The 16,424-nt window shown below is 39.1% G+C and overlaps 3 protein-coding genes across 5 annotated transcripts in view; 2 read left to right on the top strand and 1 right to left on the bottom strand.

The window, feature by feature from the left end:
• The window catches only part of LOC131439201 (uncharacterized), a 600,687-nt gene that overhangs the window by 33,729 nt on the left and 550,534 nt on the right, over positions 1 to 16,424 (top strand). The window lies entirely within an intron of this gene.
• The window catches only part of LOC131439199 (thyroid adenoma-associated protein homolog), a 120,661-nt gene that overhangs the window by 32,726 nt on the left and 71,511 nt on the right, over positions 1 to 16,424 (top strand). The window lies entirely within an intron of this gene.
• On the bottom strand, positions 13,500 to 14,129 carry LOC131433994 (uncharacterized). The gene has a single exon (XM_058600613.1). It carries the CDS (start codon positions 14,127 to 14,129, stop codon positions 13,500 to 13,502), a length of 630 nt encoding a protein of 209 aa, XP_058456596.1.

Here is a 16,424-nt window from a genome sequence, read left to right as displayed (position 1 = left end):
TTAATGATTCATATCAAACGCTCCCAGTCTCCTCCAAAATGAGTACTGAGTGGTGCAATAAATCTCTACGTAAATTCTAGTAGCACTCACCGTTTTTGCATATCATTATTTTATTCTTTAAGAACTCTCTTGAGCTCCTTATTTGCACCAACAAAGTCGGTACCATTATCACTTCAAAGTTGTCTTGGCCTCGCATGTTTCAACGCCATAAAGTTGCTCAGACAACCAGTGTTGCGAAAATATCAAATAATCAAATCTCACCGCTGCAGAAAATCATGCGCGATTTTCGACAGCGATTATCACTATCTACAATATCAATGATAATTGTGATCACTCGAAGTGAGTATGGAAAATATCACACCCCGTCCAATATCACCATAGTGATGTTTCGTAAACTCACACATGATTATAAATTATCATCATTGAAAATCATTCTCACAATTATCAGCCATGCAAAGATTTTCACTATCACATGGTAATATTCAATGAGGTGAGTGAGGTTTTGAAAATCAATTTCAACCAAATCTTATTATGCAGTATGATTATTTTTGGAATGGGTGGTGTCGAATCTCGATGTCTAAAGTCATTTGAAATTGTTGATAGTGAAATTCGGTTCGTAAAAATTCATCTAAACCCATGGCAATATGGATATTTTTGAAACGGGTATGATGAGTAGATGTTAAATATCGATGTCTGGAGTCATTTTGAAATCCAAGATGGCGGCTCTCGGATCATGAAAATTCAACTAAACCCATGCAATATGGGTATTTTTGGAACGGGTATGATGAGTAGATGTTAAATATCGATGTCTGGAGTCATTTTGAAATCCAAGATGGCGGCTCTCGGATCATGAAAATTCATCTAAACCCATGCAATATGGGTATTTTTGGAACGGGTATGATGAGTAGATGTTGAATATCGATGTCTGGAGTCATTTTGAAATCCAAGATGGCGGCTCTCGGTTCATGAAAATTCAACTAAACCCATGCAATATGGGTATTTTTGGAACGGGTGTGATGAGTAGATGTTGAATATCGATGTCTGGAGTAATTTAGAAATCCAAGATGGCGGCTTTCGGATCATGAAAATTTATCTGAAACCATGCAATATGGGTATTTTTGGAACGGGTATGATGAGTAGATGTTGAATATCGATGTCTGGAGTAATTTAGAAATCCAAGATGGTGGCTTTCGGATCATGAAAATTTATCTGAAACCATGCAATATGGGTATTTTTGGAACGGGTATGATGAGTAGATGTTGAATATTGGTGTCTGGAGCCATTTTAAAATGGCGGCTTTCGGTTTATGAAAACTCATCTAAACCCATGCAATATGGGTATTTTTGGAACGGGTATGATGAGTAGATGTTAAATATCGATGTCTGGAGTCATTTTGAAATCCAAGATGGCGGCTCTCGGTTCATGAAAATTCAACTAAACCCATGCAATATGGGTATTTTTGGAACGGGTATGATGAGTAGATGTTAAATATCGATGTCTGGAGTCATTTTGAAATCCAAGATGGCGGCTCTCGGTTCATGAAAATTCAACTAAACCCATGCAATATGGGTATTTTTGGAACGGGTATGATGAGTAGATGTTGAATATCGATGTCTGGAGTCATTTTGAAATCCAAGATGGCGGCTCTCGGTTCATGAAAATTCAACTAAACCCATGCAATATGGGTATTTTTGGAACGGGTGTGATGAGTAGATGTTGAATATCGATGTCTGGAGTAATTTAGAAATCCAAGATGGCGGCTTTCGGATCATGAAAATTTATCTGAAACCATGCAATATGGGTATTTTTGGAACGGGTATGATGAGTAGATGTTGAATATTGGTGTCTGAAGTGATTTTGAAATTCAAGATGGCGGCTTTCGGTTCATGAAAATTCATCTAAACCCATGCAATATGGGTATTTTTGGAACGGGTATGATGAGTAGATGTTGAATATCGATGTCTGGAGTCATTTTGAAATCCAAGATGGCGGCTCTCGGTTCATGAAAATTCAACTAAACCCATGCAATATGGGTATTTTTGGAACGGGTGTGATGAGTAGATGTTGAATATCGATGTCTGGAGTAATTTAGAAATCCAAGATGGCGGCTTTCGGATCATGAAAATTTATCTGAAACCATGCAATATGGATATTTTTGGAACGGGTATGATGAGTAGATGTTGAATATTGGTGTCTGAAGTGATTTTGAAATCCAAGATGGCGGCTTTCGGTTCATGAAAATTCATCTAAACCCATGCAATATGGGTATTTTTGGAACGGGTATGATGAGTAGGTGTTGAATATTGATGTCTGGAGTCATTTTGAAATCCAACCTGGCGGCTCTCGGTTCATGAAAATTCAACTAAATCCATGCAATATGGGTATTTTTGGAACGGGTATGATGAGTAGCTGTTGAATATTGGTGTCTGGAGTCATTTTGAAATCCAAGATGGCGGCTCTCGGTTCATGAAAATTCAACTAAACCCATGCAATATGGGTATTTTTGGAACGGGTATGATGAGTAGCTGTTGAATATTGGTGTCTGGAGTCATTTTGAAATCCAAGATGGCGGCTTTCGGTTCATGAAAATTCATCTAAACTCATGCAATATGGGTATTTTTGGAACGGGTATGATAAGTAGGTGTTGAATATTGATGTCTGGAGTCATTTTGAAATCCAAGATGGCGGCTCTCGGTTCATGAAAATTCAACTAAACCCATGAAATATGGGTATTTTTGGATCGGGTATGATGAGTAGGTGTCGATTATCGATGTCTGGAGTCATTTTGATATCCAAAATGTGAACTTCTAGTTTATGAAAATTTTTCGAAAAATTTGAACTTAGTTTGTGTAGTACGCTCGTCGCGTGCGATTGTATTTCTTTGTTGCTCTGCGTTGTTTCGCTGTGTTTCGGTCGGATTTTTCTGCAGGTTCCAGTGTTGCATTCAATATTTTTGTTGTAAAAAACGGAGAAATGATGAATTTGAAAGAGGAAAGAAACTACAACTGATGCCAGAAGGGTGGACAGTGCATGGAAGTTCTTTTTTGGTGTTGGTATTTTATTCTCGTGAATGCAATCTATCACCGTGTTTTACCCACCAAAATTGAAGTGAAAACCACGGTTTTTTAACTTTTTCGGGAGTTGAGTGTCATCTAGCGGCAAGTAACACTCATCAATTAACCTTTTACTATATATTAAAAGGCATTAAGTGTGAATTGAAAATATTAAACGTCACCGTGATTGGTAGTATCTGCTACACAACCTTGTAATTTTGTCGCTATAATCTGCATCTCTAAATTCTAATTTCATAAGCTTGTAGGTCTACTAGAAGACAACTGTGCAGGCTATTGCGCATCAACGTCGATTTTGCAGTAATGTTTCCGACATTACTTACCGTTTGTTTATAGAGGTAATTTTTTTCAAATTTCGGATAAAAACGGACAATTTTCTTTGAAAAATTATTGCAACACTTCGAGACGGTATTGTAGATTTGAATTCATTGTGCGAAAGCAGACATTTATTTAAGAATCACTATCAAAAATTTATCATCGACAGTTCTGCAAATATTGCACTTGAACCAATACTACTGTTCTAAAGCTTGGGAAAAGTAAGGAACTCGTTTGTTGAGCATTCTGATAGTCGGATTGTTGACATCAAATTGGTTGCTGTCAACCAAATGTTTGGCGATTGAAAACTAACACAATCCAATTATACATATTTTCAATGATTTGCTATGTTTAATCTATCACTTCAAACAATTTTCTTACTTTCGTAGTATATTTTTATTGCTGATATATATATATATATATATATATATATATATATATATATATATATATATATATATATATATATATATATATATATATATATATATATATATATATATATATATATATATATATATATATATCTATACATATTTGCTTTATAAATTAAACGAAAAAAACAATGCAAATCACAACTGCAGACATGAAAAATTACAGAAGGATCATCGTTTTCATAAGTGTTACAGCTGGTAATCAAATTTGTGGTAAAATGCCAATAAGCCAAGTAAAATATTCACCCATGAAAGATGCTCTTTAATTCAATTGATAGGCATATATCTGAATTCAAGGCATCGAATGACAGATTGTGCGTTCTAATTTAAAGTGGATCGAATGTACTATTCATTCAGTGCGTGAGCGATGATGACTGAGAAACTTTTAACTGCTGGCTGTTTGGCTGTATCGATTCAAATTCATTTGAAATGAAATGTTACTAAACTGCTTGCCACCCGGCCTCCTGGCGGGAGGCCATGTTACTGTGGTCTGCATCTTTCGGCAAAAATCAAAACAATAAAGAAGAGTGGCTTACACGAAACTTTTATATGACTAAGTAAACTGAGCAATTATTTATTCAGTCCTGTTAATGAGACTCCTTCACATTACCTTTCCGAATTTATTCGCCATGATACCGAAATTCAGATTGTTGCTCATCTTTTCGTGCTCGATTGTTTGTTTACTATATTTTGAGCGCTCTGATTGACCACCGATCGCCCGAGATGTTGGGTACAAAAAACTTGCTGGAGTTGCCATCGGGCTTATTGAGAGACAGTGATGCTAAAAGTTAAAAATTATTGCATGGGTTTAGTTGAATTTTCATGAACCGAGAGCCACCATGTTGGATTTCAAAATGACTCCAGACACCCATATTCAACATCTACTCATCGTACCCGTTCCAAAAATACCCATATTGCATGGGTTTAGTTGAATTTTCATGAACCGAGAGCCGCCATCTTGGATTTCAAAATGACTCCAGACATCAATATTCAACACCTACTCATCATACCCGTTCCAAAAATACCCATATTGCATGGGTTTAGATGAATTTTCATGAACCGAGAGCCGCCATCTTGGATTTCAAAATGACTCCAGACATCAATATTCAACATCTACTCATCATACCCATTCCAAAAATACCCATATTGCATGGGTTTAGTTGAATTTTCATGAACCGAGAGCCGCCATCTTGGATTTCAAAATGACTCCAGACATCAATATTCAACATCTACTCATCATACCCATTCCAAAAATACCCATATTGCATGGGTTTAGTTGAATTTTCATGAACCGAGAGCCGCCATGTTGGATTTCAAAATGACTCCAGACATCAATATTCAACGCCTACTCATCATACCCGTTCCAAAAAATACCCATATTGCATGAGTTTAGTTGAATTTTCATGAACCGAGAGCCGCCATCTTGGATTTCAAAATGACTCCAGACATCAATATTCAACATCTACTCATCATACCCATTCCAAAAATACCCATATTGCATGGGTTTAGTTGAATTTTCATGAACCGAGAGCCGCCATGTTGGATTTCAAAATGACTCCAGACATCAATATTCAACACCTACTCATCATACCCGTTCCAAAAAATACCCATATTGCATGAGTTTAGTTGAATTTTCATGAACCGAGAGCCGCCATCTTGGATTTCAAAATGACTCCAGACATCAATATTCAACACCTACTCATCATACCCGTTCCAAAAATACCCATATTGCATGGGTTTAGATGAATTTTCATGAACCGAGAGCCGCCATCTTGGATTTCAAAATGACTCCAGACATCAATATTCAACATCTACTCATCATACCCTTTCCAAAAATAACCATATTGCATGGGTTTAGTTGAATTTTCATGAACCGAGAGCCGCCATCTTGGATTTCAAAATGACTCCAGACATCAATATTCAACACCTACTCATCATACCCGTTCCAAAAAATACCCATATTGCATGAGTTTAGTTGAATTTTCATGATCCGAGAGCCGCCATCTTGGATTTCAAAATGACTCCAGACATCAATATTCAACATCTACTCATCATACCCATTCCAAAAATACCCATATTGCATGGGTTTAGTTGAATTTTCATGAACCGAGAGCCGCCATCTTGGATTTCAAAATGACTCCAGACATCAATATTCAACATCTACTCATCATACCCATTCCAAAAATACCCATATTGCATGGGTTTAGATGAATTTTCATGAACCGAGAGCCGCCATCTTGGATTTCAAAATGACTCCAGACATCAATATTCAACATCTACTCATCATACCCTTTCCAAAAATAACCATATTGCATGGGTTTAGTTGAATTTTCATGAACCGAGAGCCGCCATCTTGGATTTCAAAATGACTCCAGACATCAATATTCAACACCTACTTTTCATAACCGTTCCAAAAATACCCATATTGCATGAGTTTAGTTGAATTTTCATGAACCGAGAGCCGCCATCTTGGATTTCAAAATGACTCCAGACATCAATATTCAACATCTACTCATCATACCCATTCCAAAAATACCCATATTGCATGGGTTTAGTTGAATTTTCATGAACCGAGAGCCGCCATCTTGGATTTCAAAATGACTCCAGACATCAATATTCAACATCTACTCATCATACCCATTCCAAAAATACCCATATTGCATGGGTTTAGATGAATTTTCATGAACCGAGAGCCGCCATCTTGGATTTCAAAATGACTCCAGACATCAATATTCAACATCTACTCATCATACCCTTTCCAAAAATACCCATATTGCATGGGTTTAGTTGAATTTTCATGAACCGAGAGCCGCCATGTTGGATTTCAAAATGACTCCAGACATCAATATTCAACACCTACTCATCATACCCGTTCCAAAAATACCCATATTGCATGGGTTTAGTTGAATTTTCATGAACCGAGAGCCGCCATCTTGGATTTCAAAATGACTCCAGACATCAATATTCAACATCTACTCATCATACCCATTCCAAAAATACCCATATTGCATGGGTTTAGATGAATTTTCATGAACCGAGAGCCGCCATCTTGGATTTCAAAATGACTCCAGACATCAATATTCAACACCTACTCATCATACCCGTTCCAAAAATACCCATATTGCATGGGTTTAGTTGAATTTTCATGAACCGTGAGCCGCCATGTTGGATTTCAAAATGACTCCAGACATCAATATTCAACACCTACTCATCATACCCGTTCCAAAAATACCCATATTGCATGAGTTTAGATGAATTTTCATGAACCGAAAGCCGCCATCTTGGATTTCAAAATGACTCCAGACACCAATATTCAACAGCTACTCATCATACCCGTTCCAAAAATACCCATATTGCATGAGTTTAGATGAATTTTCATGAACCGAAAGCCGCCATCTTGGATTTCAAAATGACTCCAGACACCAATATTCAACATCTACTCATCATACCCATTCCAAAAATACCCATATTGCATGGGTTTAGTTGAATTTTCATGAACCGAGAGCCGCCATGTTGGATTTCAAAATGACTCCAGACATCAATATTCAACACCTACTCATCATACCCGTTCCAAAAATACCCATATTGCATGGGTTTTGATAAAATTTTACGAACCGAAATTCACTATCATCAATTTCAAATAACTTCAGACAACGATTTTCGACACCACCCGTTCCAAAAATAATCATACTGCATGTTAAGATTTGGTTGAAATTGATTTTCAATACCACACTCACCTCACGGAATATCATCATGTGGTAGTGAAAATCGCGCATGGGTGATAATCGTGATAATGCTTTTGAATGATAATCATGTGTGAGTTTACGAAACATCGCTAAAGTGAGATTGAACGGGTGATGATTTCCCCCATACTCAGCGGTGATATTTGATGTTTTGAAAATTTCGCACACCGATATTAAGTGATAATCGTTTTCTAATATCATTCTCAGAATATCAAATGATTTTCTTCATGATGTTCGGAGATGATTTTGTAAGGGATAATCACCAACAATTATTATCGGCGATAATAACTGATTTTTGATATTTTGAGAATGATAATGCCAACACTGCAGACAACATAGGAAAGAGTTTGTGTCTAGCTTAACGTTACGAGGTTTTCCCGTTCTGAAGTGCTGGGCGCTATGAACGTTAACAGGGACTGGTTCAACGTCCGAATCTTTTTCGTTGCATATGACCCATTTACTTTCGGGGTACTGGTCGTAATGTTCTTTCAGGAAATTAGGACCTAAAAACCATTTGGAGATTTTAACTTCTCATGTACCCTTCGAAGGGTTTAAGTGTGTTGGCACCCATTGCCATTCATCAAGGGGCAAATCACTCTAAACTCTAGGAAATCTCATACTAATAAACTCATGCCATTTCAAAATAATTCTCTCTAATCTCATTTAATCCCAATTAGTCTAGATAAGTTTGGTTAATTTAAAACTAATCCAACCTAGTTTTGTCTAATCTTGTTTGAAGTGTATCTGTCATTCGAGCTCCCACGTAGAGATGCCATTTATACAGATTTATCTGTATTATACAGATTTTTACATGCGCATACAGATTTAATACAGAGTACAGATTTTATACAGATTTCTCAAATTAAATACAGATTTATACAGATACCACAAAAAGTAAGAAAGAAATAATGCAACTTTTCCGTCTGAACTTGTTTGATTGCCCATATGAAAATGAAATTTTTTTCGTGCAGCTGTTTAATGATGAACATTTATATCATAATTTGAAACCAATTTGAACTAATGTTCAAGTAAGTCATGGCGTCATGAACCATTATTGTTAGACTGAAAAGTTGTATGACCTGACTTGACGTTGCGTATTGGGCGTTTGAATTCCATGTTTGAATTCATCATTTTCAAACGAAAAAAGTATATGGATTTACATTTCAATTGTGGTTGATAACAAAAACAATTAAATTTCGTCGTTGAATGTTCTTGTCAGTGCGGCAAGGACTTACGATATAAAATAATGCTCCTTGCATCTGCCATTCTATAACAATAATCTAATGGAATAACAGCTTTAAACATCATTTTATTTCCGAAATTTCCTTTCATTAGTGAATACAGATAAATACAGATTTTTTATACAAAGCAATACTGATTTTCTATGAAAATATCTGGCATCTCTGCTCCCACGTTTACAGCTTCTTATGTCAAAATAATGCTTTTCCAGATCTCGGCTAAACTTCTCTAATCCCATTCTAATCCAGCGAGATCCCTGCTAAACTTTTTTACTCCCGGTAAAACTTGTTTGAGTTCAGATAAAGTTTAGAGTGATTTGCCCCTTGCCATTCATCAATCTTGCTGATGCTCAGTATCTCGCTAACTCTCAGCGAGACGTATAGTGTATATGTCTTATGCTTTGAGTTATTTCCTATGAATCTATCGTTAAAGGTCTTTGTATTCTAATTTTATCTATTTCCTTAATCTGTCTCAAAAATATCTGCCATTTTGGTAGTATTGCAGGAGGAATTAAGTCATCTCAACATAAACTATATTGATGTAACTCTTGCATGAATGGTATAATGAGATACCAGTTTGACCTGAATGGTATAATATGATAGTAGGAATAACGGATTGCAAATATTCATTACAAAGGCCAATACTTCTCTCGTCGGGGATGTTATATACATTACATTAGGAATGATACTGGCAACAGGGTTATGAGGAGTACGTCAAAGAAAAGAGTCAAAGAAAAGAAAGATTAAATAAATTGAAACCAAATGGTTGAACGTGTTTTCTGGTAAAAAGAAATCAAATGAATTACAAACGTTAACAGGTCATAACATTTGGCGACGATGGTAAATCCATAGAAAAGTGGATTAGTATTAGGTTTAAATACGGAGACTGATTAAATTCGAGTACGAATAAACGGAAAAAGCCGTTTAAAACTATACGAGAACTCGTGAACAGTAGTTTAAATAGTAGCTACTACTCAGAAGTGAAAGTGCGCGAAAAAAAAGGCGGGTGGGTAATGTCTGAGACATAACTGGATGTCGTGAATACTAAAACAACTGACATGTTCCTTAACACTTCCGAATATCAATTAGTTGATCAATTGTCTGAATTATGCAAGTATTCCCCTTTTTCACATTTTTCGCAAATACAAAGAAGGCTTCAGTTGATCTCGATTAATGCGAAATTCACACAGCGAAAAGTGCACAAATTTAATCAAACTGTTCTAGATTTGCACTAAACTGAGGATATTTACCTTCGATTTGCGAAGAAGAAATCCTAATAGTTCTTTAGAAAACTTTTAGAGCCATTAGAACGGCTGATTTTGTGTGATGCTCTCCACCGTTGTCCCCTTTTCGTTGTTTTTCTACCAATGCAAACGACTAGCAGCTGTGACGTAATGGCTCTTTTCGGAAGCGTAACTAGCTTTGCAAACGACACACAATACACCTGCTCGCAGTGGCGATAGAATCCAAACTGATCCAATTTGTGTTAAGAGGTTTCTTTTTACGTGATTTCGTTTGTAGATTTTTCACTAATGGGCGGTCCTAACGGCTATAAAAAAGCAGGATACAGAATTTTAATGTCGATTATTTCATTTCGGATATGCATTTCATTGAAAGAAACTATCAGGATGCTGTACGGGATTCATTCCTGCCTTTCAGAAGGACCAAATTGTGGAACTCACTACGATGCTAAGCACTGTTCGGAACATTTTTCTCGCATGATGTGTTGTACAGAAGCAGATATTTTGATTTCTTTCTCAGAACGCGTTCTGATTCGCTGGTGGTGACATGTTTCAAATGAGACAGGTTAGTGTACTATTGAAATACTTCAATGCTGTTGCTATACACGTTTAAGTTTATGAATTATCCTCTTTGATACTCGTTTATACCAAACATTTCAGAAAAGTAATTTTCATTTATTTGAGATTATGTCACACAACTGAAAATTTTATCATAAAATTGTGATCATATTTCCGATGGCATGAGGCAAAAATTATGTTGATTCGTTAGATACAACAAGAGATAATTACGATCAAAAACTTATCACTCTCTCAGAGGGTACTTTTTGAAAAGGCGCCCCATAGTAAAGTAAGTCGTACTCACGACAAAAACAGTTTCATCGGAGTATGGAAAATCAAAGCGGTCCCAGTTTTCAAAAGTTTGACCCGACGGATACCTCTACCGTGTCATGTCGATGGAAAAAGTGGAAGCGAGGCTTCAATATCTTTCTGGAAGTAAATAATGTGGCAAACCCAGCTCTAAAGCGCTCCTATCTGCTGTACAATGCTGGTAGTGATGTACAATTGTATTTTCCAATTTGCGAGGAGAGGCTGAGGTGGATATTCCAGAGGGTTCGAATATTTACCAACAGTCTGTCAAACTACTCGACGATTACTTTCTCCCACTCGAATGCTTACCGCGAGAACGTCACATATTCCGGAATCTTAAACATGGCCCGTTGGAGGAGGGTCCTTCTCTGGAAACGATTGCGAAGCACCGTAAGAATTTGCAGCGAACGGAAGAAATCAACTGCAAAACGAATTCTAAAGGGGAATGCTACAGAAAGAGTGAGAAGCTGCGTCAGAAGCATAAACTAAGACAAGTAACTGCAAATGACTCTGATAGTGACGAAAGCGAGCGAAATAATTACGAAATAGATGACGAGAGTATCCATTATGTGTTCGTGATGAATTTATCTAACAGCGATTAGGCAACGTGCAAAGTGGGTTTTTGAAAAGTAGAAATGTCCAAATAGATTTCCAAACAAACATGGTTTCGAGCTTTCGATCCATTCGATGTTCATCGCAGATCTATCGACTAAGAAATCTTCTGTAAGTGATAAGGTGTACGAGCGGCTGTTCAGCTTGGAATTCTGAAAACAGGCACGTCCGTTTGTGCTGTAGAATTATCCGAAGAGAGAATCGGAAGGGTTAAAGGTGTCATAATCAACATTCAACTGGATCGTACTGTAAAACCCGTTCAACACACCCAGAGTTGTGTTCCGATTCCATTGCAATTGTTGCAATGCGAAATTGTTAAAACAGGATTATTCCACATTTGCACAACTGCGTATATTTTTCTAAGATAGATCTTAACAAGGCATTTCTACAAATAGAGCTTTCCGAGGAATCAATACCGATTACGACTTTTGCTACACACAATGGTTACTTTCGATATAAACGCCTTACATTTGGAATGCGTCGTGCGTCAGAAGTTTTTCAAAACATCATAGAATGTGTACTAGCAGGAATTAAAGATGTAGAAGTGTTTATCGACGATATGCTTGTGTTTGCACGTAATAAGGTTCAACACGATGGTACACAGCGAGCCGTCATTGACCGATTGAGTATGACATAACAATTAACGAGAAGAAGTGTGAGATTGAGCGCAAGGAAGTTATGTTCATGGGGCATCGATTGAGCAGTGATGAAATCAGTCCGGCTGAAGCGAAGGTGGATGCCATTCGGCGCTGTCGTAACCCTGCTCTTGCAAACTTTGACGCGAAATAAATCGACAGAGCACGGTAGTGTCCGGACTTCGGCTTTCGCGGTTTAACGGAAAGGCGGACTTGATTTGCATCCAACACTAATGAATACTTGTTGCGATCTGTTTATTTTAGGCTAATTTATAAGTGTGCCTGTAAGGCTGAAACTGTTTGACAGTTGTTTCGTATGTGGTAGAATCCAGTTCCAAGCAAGGTGTGAAAAGATTATAGGTACATTTCATTCTCTAGATCTAGGGTTAAGGTCACTTTTTATAACTAGGTAAGTATTTACAGATTCTATTACGAAATAAAAGGTAAGTATTGAATATTCCGGCCGCCAATGAAATTTTGCGAATTCAGCAAGAATGATCTTCTGACTAGTTGAACGATTCGCCCGAGCTTGGGCCAGCTTATGTCTGGCGACTCATTACCCCGAGTAGGGGCCGGGACCATGTCCGGCGGCTTTGTTCCCTGAGCAAGGGTCTTCATCTGTCGCGGTGGCGGTGGAATTACTGGACAGAGATCCTATTTGTATTACAGTGAATGGATCAATCTCAACTGGCAGCAGGCAGAGCTTTGAAATTGCTCGTTGCCGAAGACAGATTTGACGGTTGCGACGCGAACTAGCTCGTCTGGTCCTGGATGAACGCTGAGTACACGTCCCAGGGGCCATCTCTGTGGAGGGTTTCTGTCATCTTTTAGAACGATGATGGATCTAACAACTAAATTATCCTTGGCTTGAGTCCAGCGATAACGGTTTTTTAACGTTGCAAGATACTCCTTGTGCCAACGAGACCATAAATGTTGAGATATCTGTTGTACTCTTTCCCAACTAGAGAGTCGCGCTTCGGGAAGTTCTTGATAATCGGGTTCTGGGACCGAATTAAGAGGACGGCCAATCAGAAAGTGTCCCGGAGTAAGAGCCATTTCATCGGAGGGATTGTTCGACATCAGAGTGATTGGGCGAGAGTTAAACATGGCTTCCACTTGAACTAACGCTGTTTGCAGTTCAGATTCAGTCAGATGAGCGTTTCCGAGAATTTTACGGAGCAAGGTCTTGACGGACTTCACACAGGCCTCCCAGATTCCACCAAATGTATTCATCGGAGGGATTGTCCGACATCGGAGTGATTGGGCGAGAGTTTAACATGGCTTCCACTTGAACTAACGCTGTTTGCAGTTCAGATTCAGTCAGATGAGCGTATCCGAGAATTTCACGGAGCAAGGTCTTGACGGACTTCACACAGGCCTCCCAGATTCCACCAAATGTATTCATCGGAGGGATTGTCCGACATCGGAGTGATTGGGCGAGAGTTTAACATGGCTTCCACTTGAACTAACGCTGTTTGCAGTTCAGATTCAGTCAGATGAGCGTATCCGAGAATTTCACGGAGCAAGGTCTTGACGGACTTCACACAGGCCTCCCAGATTCCACAAAATGTAGGCGAACGGGGTGGAATAAAGTGAAAATGGAAGCGTTCATCGGAACACTCATCAGCTACTGCATTCTGGTGTTGCTCACTTCGGAAAAGTTTCCGGAGTTCTTCCAGTTCTCGTTGTGCGCCTACAAAGTTCGTAGCATTGTCGCAATATATATGAGCAGGCTTTCCTCGGCGTCTGACAAATCTTCGCAGACTAGCAATGAATGCTGCGGTAGTTAAATCTGTTACCGTGATGTACGCTTTGAAGAACGGAGTACGTTTGTTTCTCAGTGATGTACGTACGAAAATTGGACCAGCTAAATCGATGCCAACGTTCTGAAACGGGTGTGCCTGGTTGACCCGAACAGGCAGATTACGTATTAGCTGTTGCAGAGACATGGGTTTTGCCCGTGCGCTGGTCATGCAGCGATGAACAATATTGCGAACTAAGTTTCGGCCACTAAGAGGCCAAACTCTTTGACGGAGTGATGATAGCAGCAGGCTTGGTCCAGCATAAAGCGTTTGAAGGTGTTCTCTCATGGCGATCATTTCAGTGAGACTTGATAGTACGATCGGGTGCTTTTCTTCGACAGTGATTCTTGCATTGCGAAGCCGGCCGCCAACACGAATTATGGCATCGACGATTTGCGGATGCAAGAATCATAATTTAGATTTTCGATGGATTCTCCCAGTGCTGTGAAGTTGCTGTATGTCATGGGAAAAGTGTTGCTCTTGTACTCTTCGAATTAGGTTGAGCAGAGTACAATCGATCTCAAGCGGCGTTAGCGATCCAGAGAGGATTGGTTGATGAGTCCGGCGGCGAATACAGTTTTGAGTAAATCGTCGGAGAAGCGTTGCAATACGAAGTAACTGACGGAGACTAGAGTACCGATCGATGATACCTGGTACATCTTGATTTATGACCGGTAATGCAACTAAGATTCCCGAGACTCTGTACTTTGCTGAGATGCGCCAGTATATTTTTCTGGCCAAGGTGCGAGAATTGAATTTAGCCATTGCGGTCCGCTTCACCACAGATCATTAGTGAGGAGCTCTTGAAGAACCATTCCTCGAGAAATAAGATCGGCGAGAATATCCTTGGACGAAACATGATTCCATACGACGTGTGACGTTAACTCTTGTATTTCAGCTACGCGATTTGCAACAAACGTTTTCCATGCCGATGGATCAGCTGCTATCCAGTTTAACACTATTGAAGAATCGGTCCACAAATACGATAACGTTTGTGCTGTTCTGAACCTGCGTTAGAAGTCTGACCAACAACTGAGCTGCACACAGCTCGAAACGTGGAATCGTTTGAGTACCCAGCGGAGCTTTTGATTTGGATATTAGTAGTCGAACTGTTCATGATCCTTCTTATTGTATTGAGTGAAGATATATGCAGGCACCATATGTGGCTTCCGATGCGTCATTGAATCCATTAATCTCCAAGCGATTATACCCTGCACTAATTACAGGGCGGGAAACTCGAAGGTCGGTCAGTGCAGAAACGACTTCACCACGGGTGTGTCCCAGTCAAGCTAAAGTCTCCAAAGATTTTGCAGCATAATATTAGCTTTAGAAATTGTAGGACCAATCAATCCTAACGGGTCAAATAGACTGCTGATCTGAGAAAGAATGGCTCGCTTATTCAACACTCTAGAGGTGTTTCTGGTGAAGTGTTCTTCGCAATATCGTTCTGATGGACACTATCCTTTCGTATCATGTACTTCTTCAAGCTGCCAGAACCGGTTGAAGCTCATCGATTGCGCAAGGGTTGCTAAATTGGCAGTTGTGCGGATCACTTTGGTCGTGATGGGCTAACAGGCACTCTCCAGAAACCACCCATTCAAACTCGGTGTTCTGGAGCAGCGGTAGATCGTCGCCGAGAGATATTCTACCATAACGAAGAATACGAAAGAAATGCACGGCGCCTTAGAACAAGTCGTTATCACCCGACACTGCGAAAGTGGGGTCAGCAAGCTCTACATGCCTCGGAATCGGCCAGTGACAAGCTTTTGTCGTCGACAGGGAAAGTTTTACCTTTATTGAGGGTAAAACGAGCATGGAGAACTTCATCGAAAATGAAGTCACTATAAAGGAGATAGTTATCTTGGTCTGATGTTAAACCCGCGTCGTCTTGTTACCAATTCCACTGATCGGAGTTAAGCAATCGGCTTCGGGATAACTGCAGTCGTCCACAGAAGGATGTAGAAACAAAATTGCGTTGAGAGGCACAGTCCAAGTAGAAGCAGCGGAGAGCATATAGCGACCGTCGAACCGTTGCCATTCCTTTTTTAGGTCGATTGGCTCCTCTTCAGTGGAAAACATTTCTAATTTCACAACTCGATGAAACTCGTCGTAAATTTTTTCCAATTATTCCGCCCATGCTTCTACTTGACCTGCATATTTGCTGTTCTCGAACTCCTTCGCATAACATTCCAACAAAGCCACCGGATACACAATGTTATCCTTCGTCTGCTCAAACTCACGAATTTTCTTCTCATCTGCCATTTTGTTTTTTGCACTTACGCACCACCGTTAGAATCTAATCTTCACCAATTCATGAATTTTTAATTTCGAAACTTCGGAAAATTTATTTCATAAAAATCTGCGTTCTAACACGGCGCGCACTGATCTCACAGCAGCAGCAAAAGTAACAATTGATATAAAACTGGCTGTTTCTGATCCGCACTATATGGTGTGTGTGTCGGTTTT

This window comes from Malaya genurostris, chromosome 3, assembly GCF_030247185.1.
Source record: "Malaya genurostris strain Urasoe2022 chromosome 3, Malgen_1.1, whole genome shotgun sequence".
In the NCBI taxonomy this organism is placed as follows: domain Eukaryota; kingdom Metazoa; phylum Arthropoda; class Insecta; order Diptera; family Culicidae; genus Malaya; species Malaya genurostris.
This window is presented reverse-complemented; position numbering and strand designations above follow the sequence as displayed.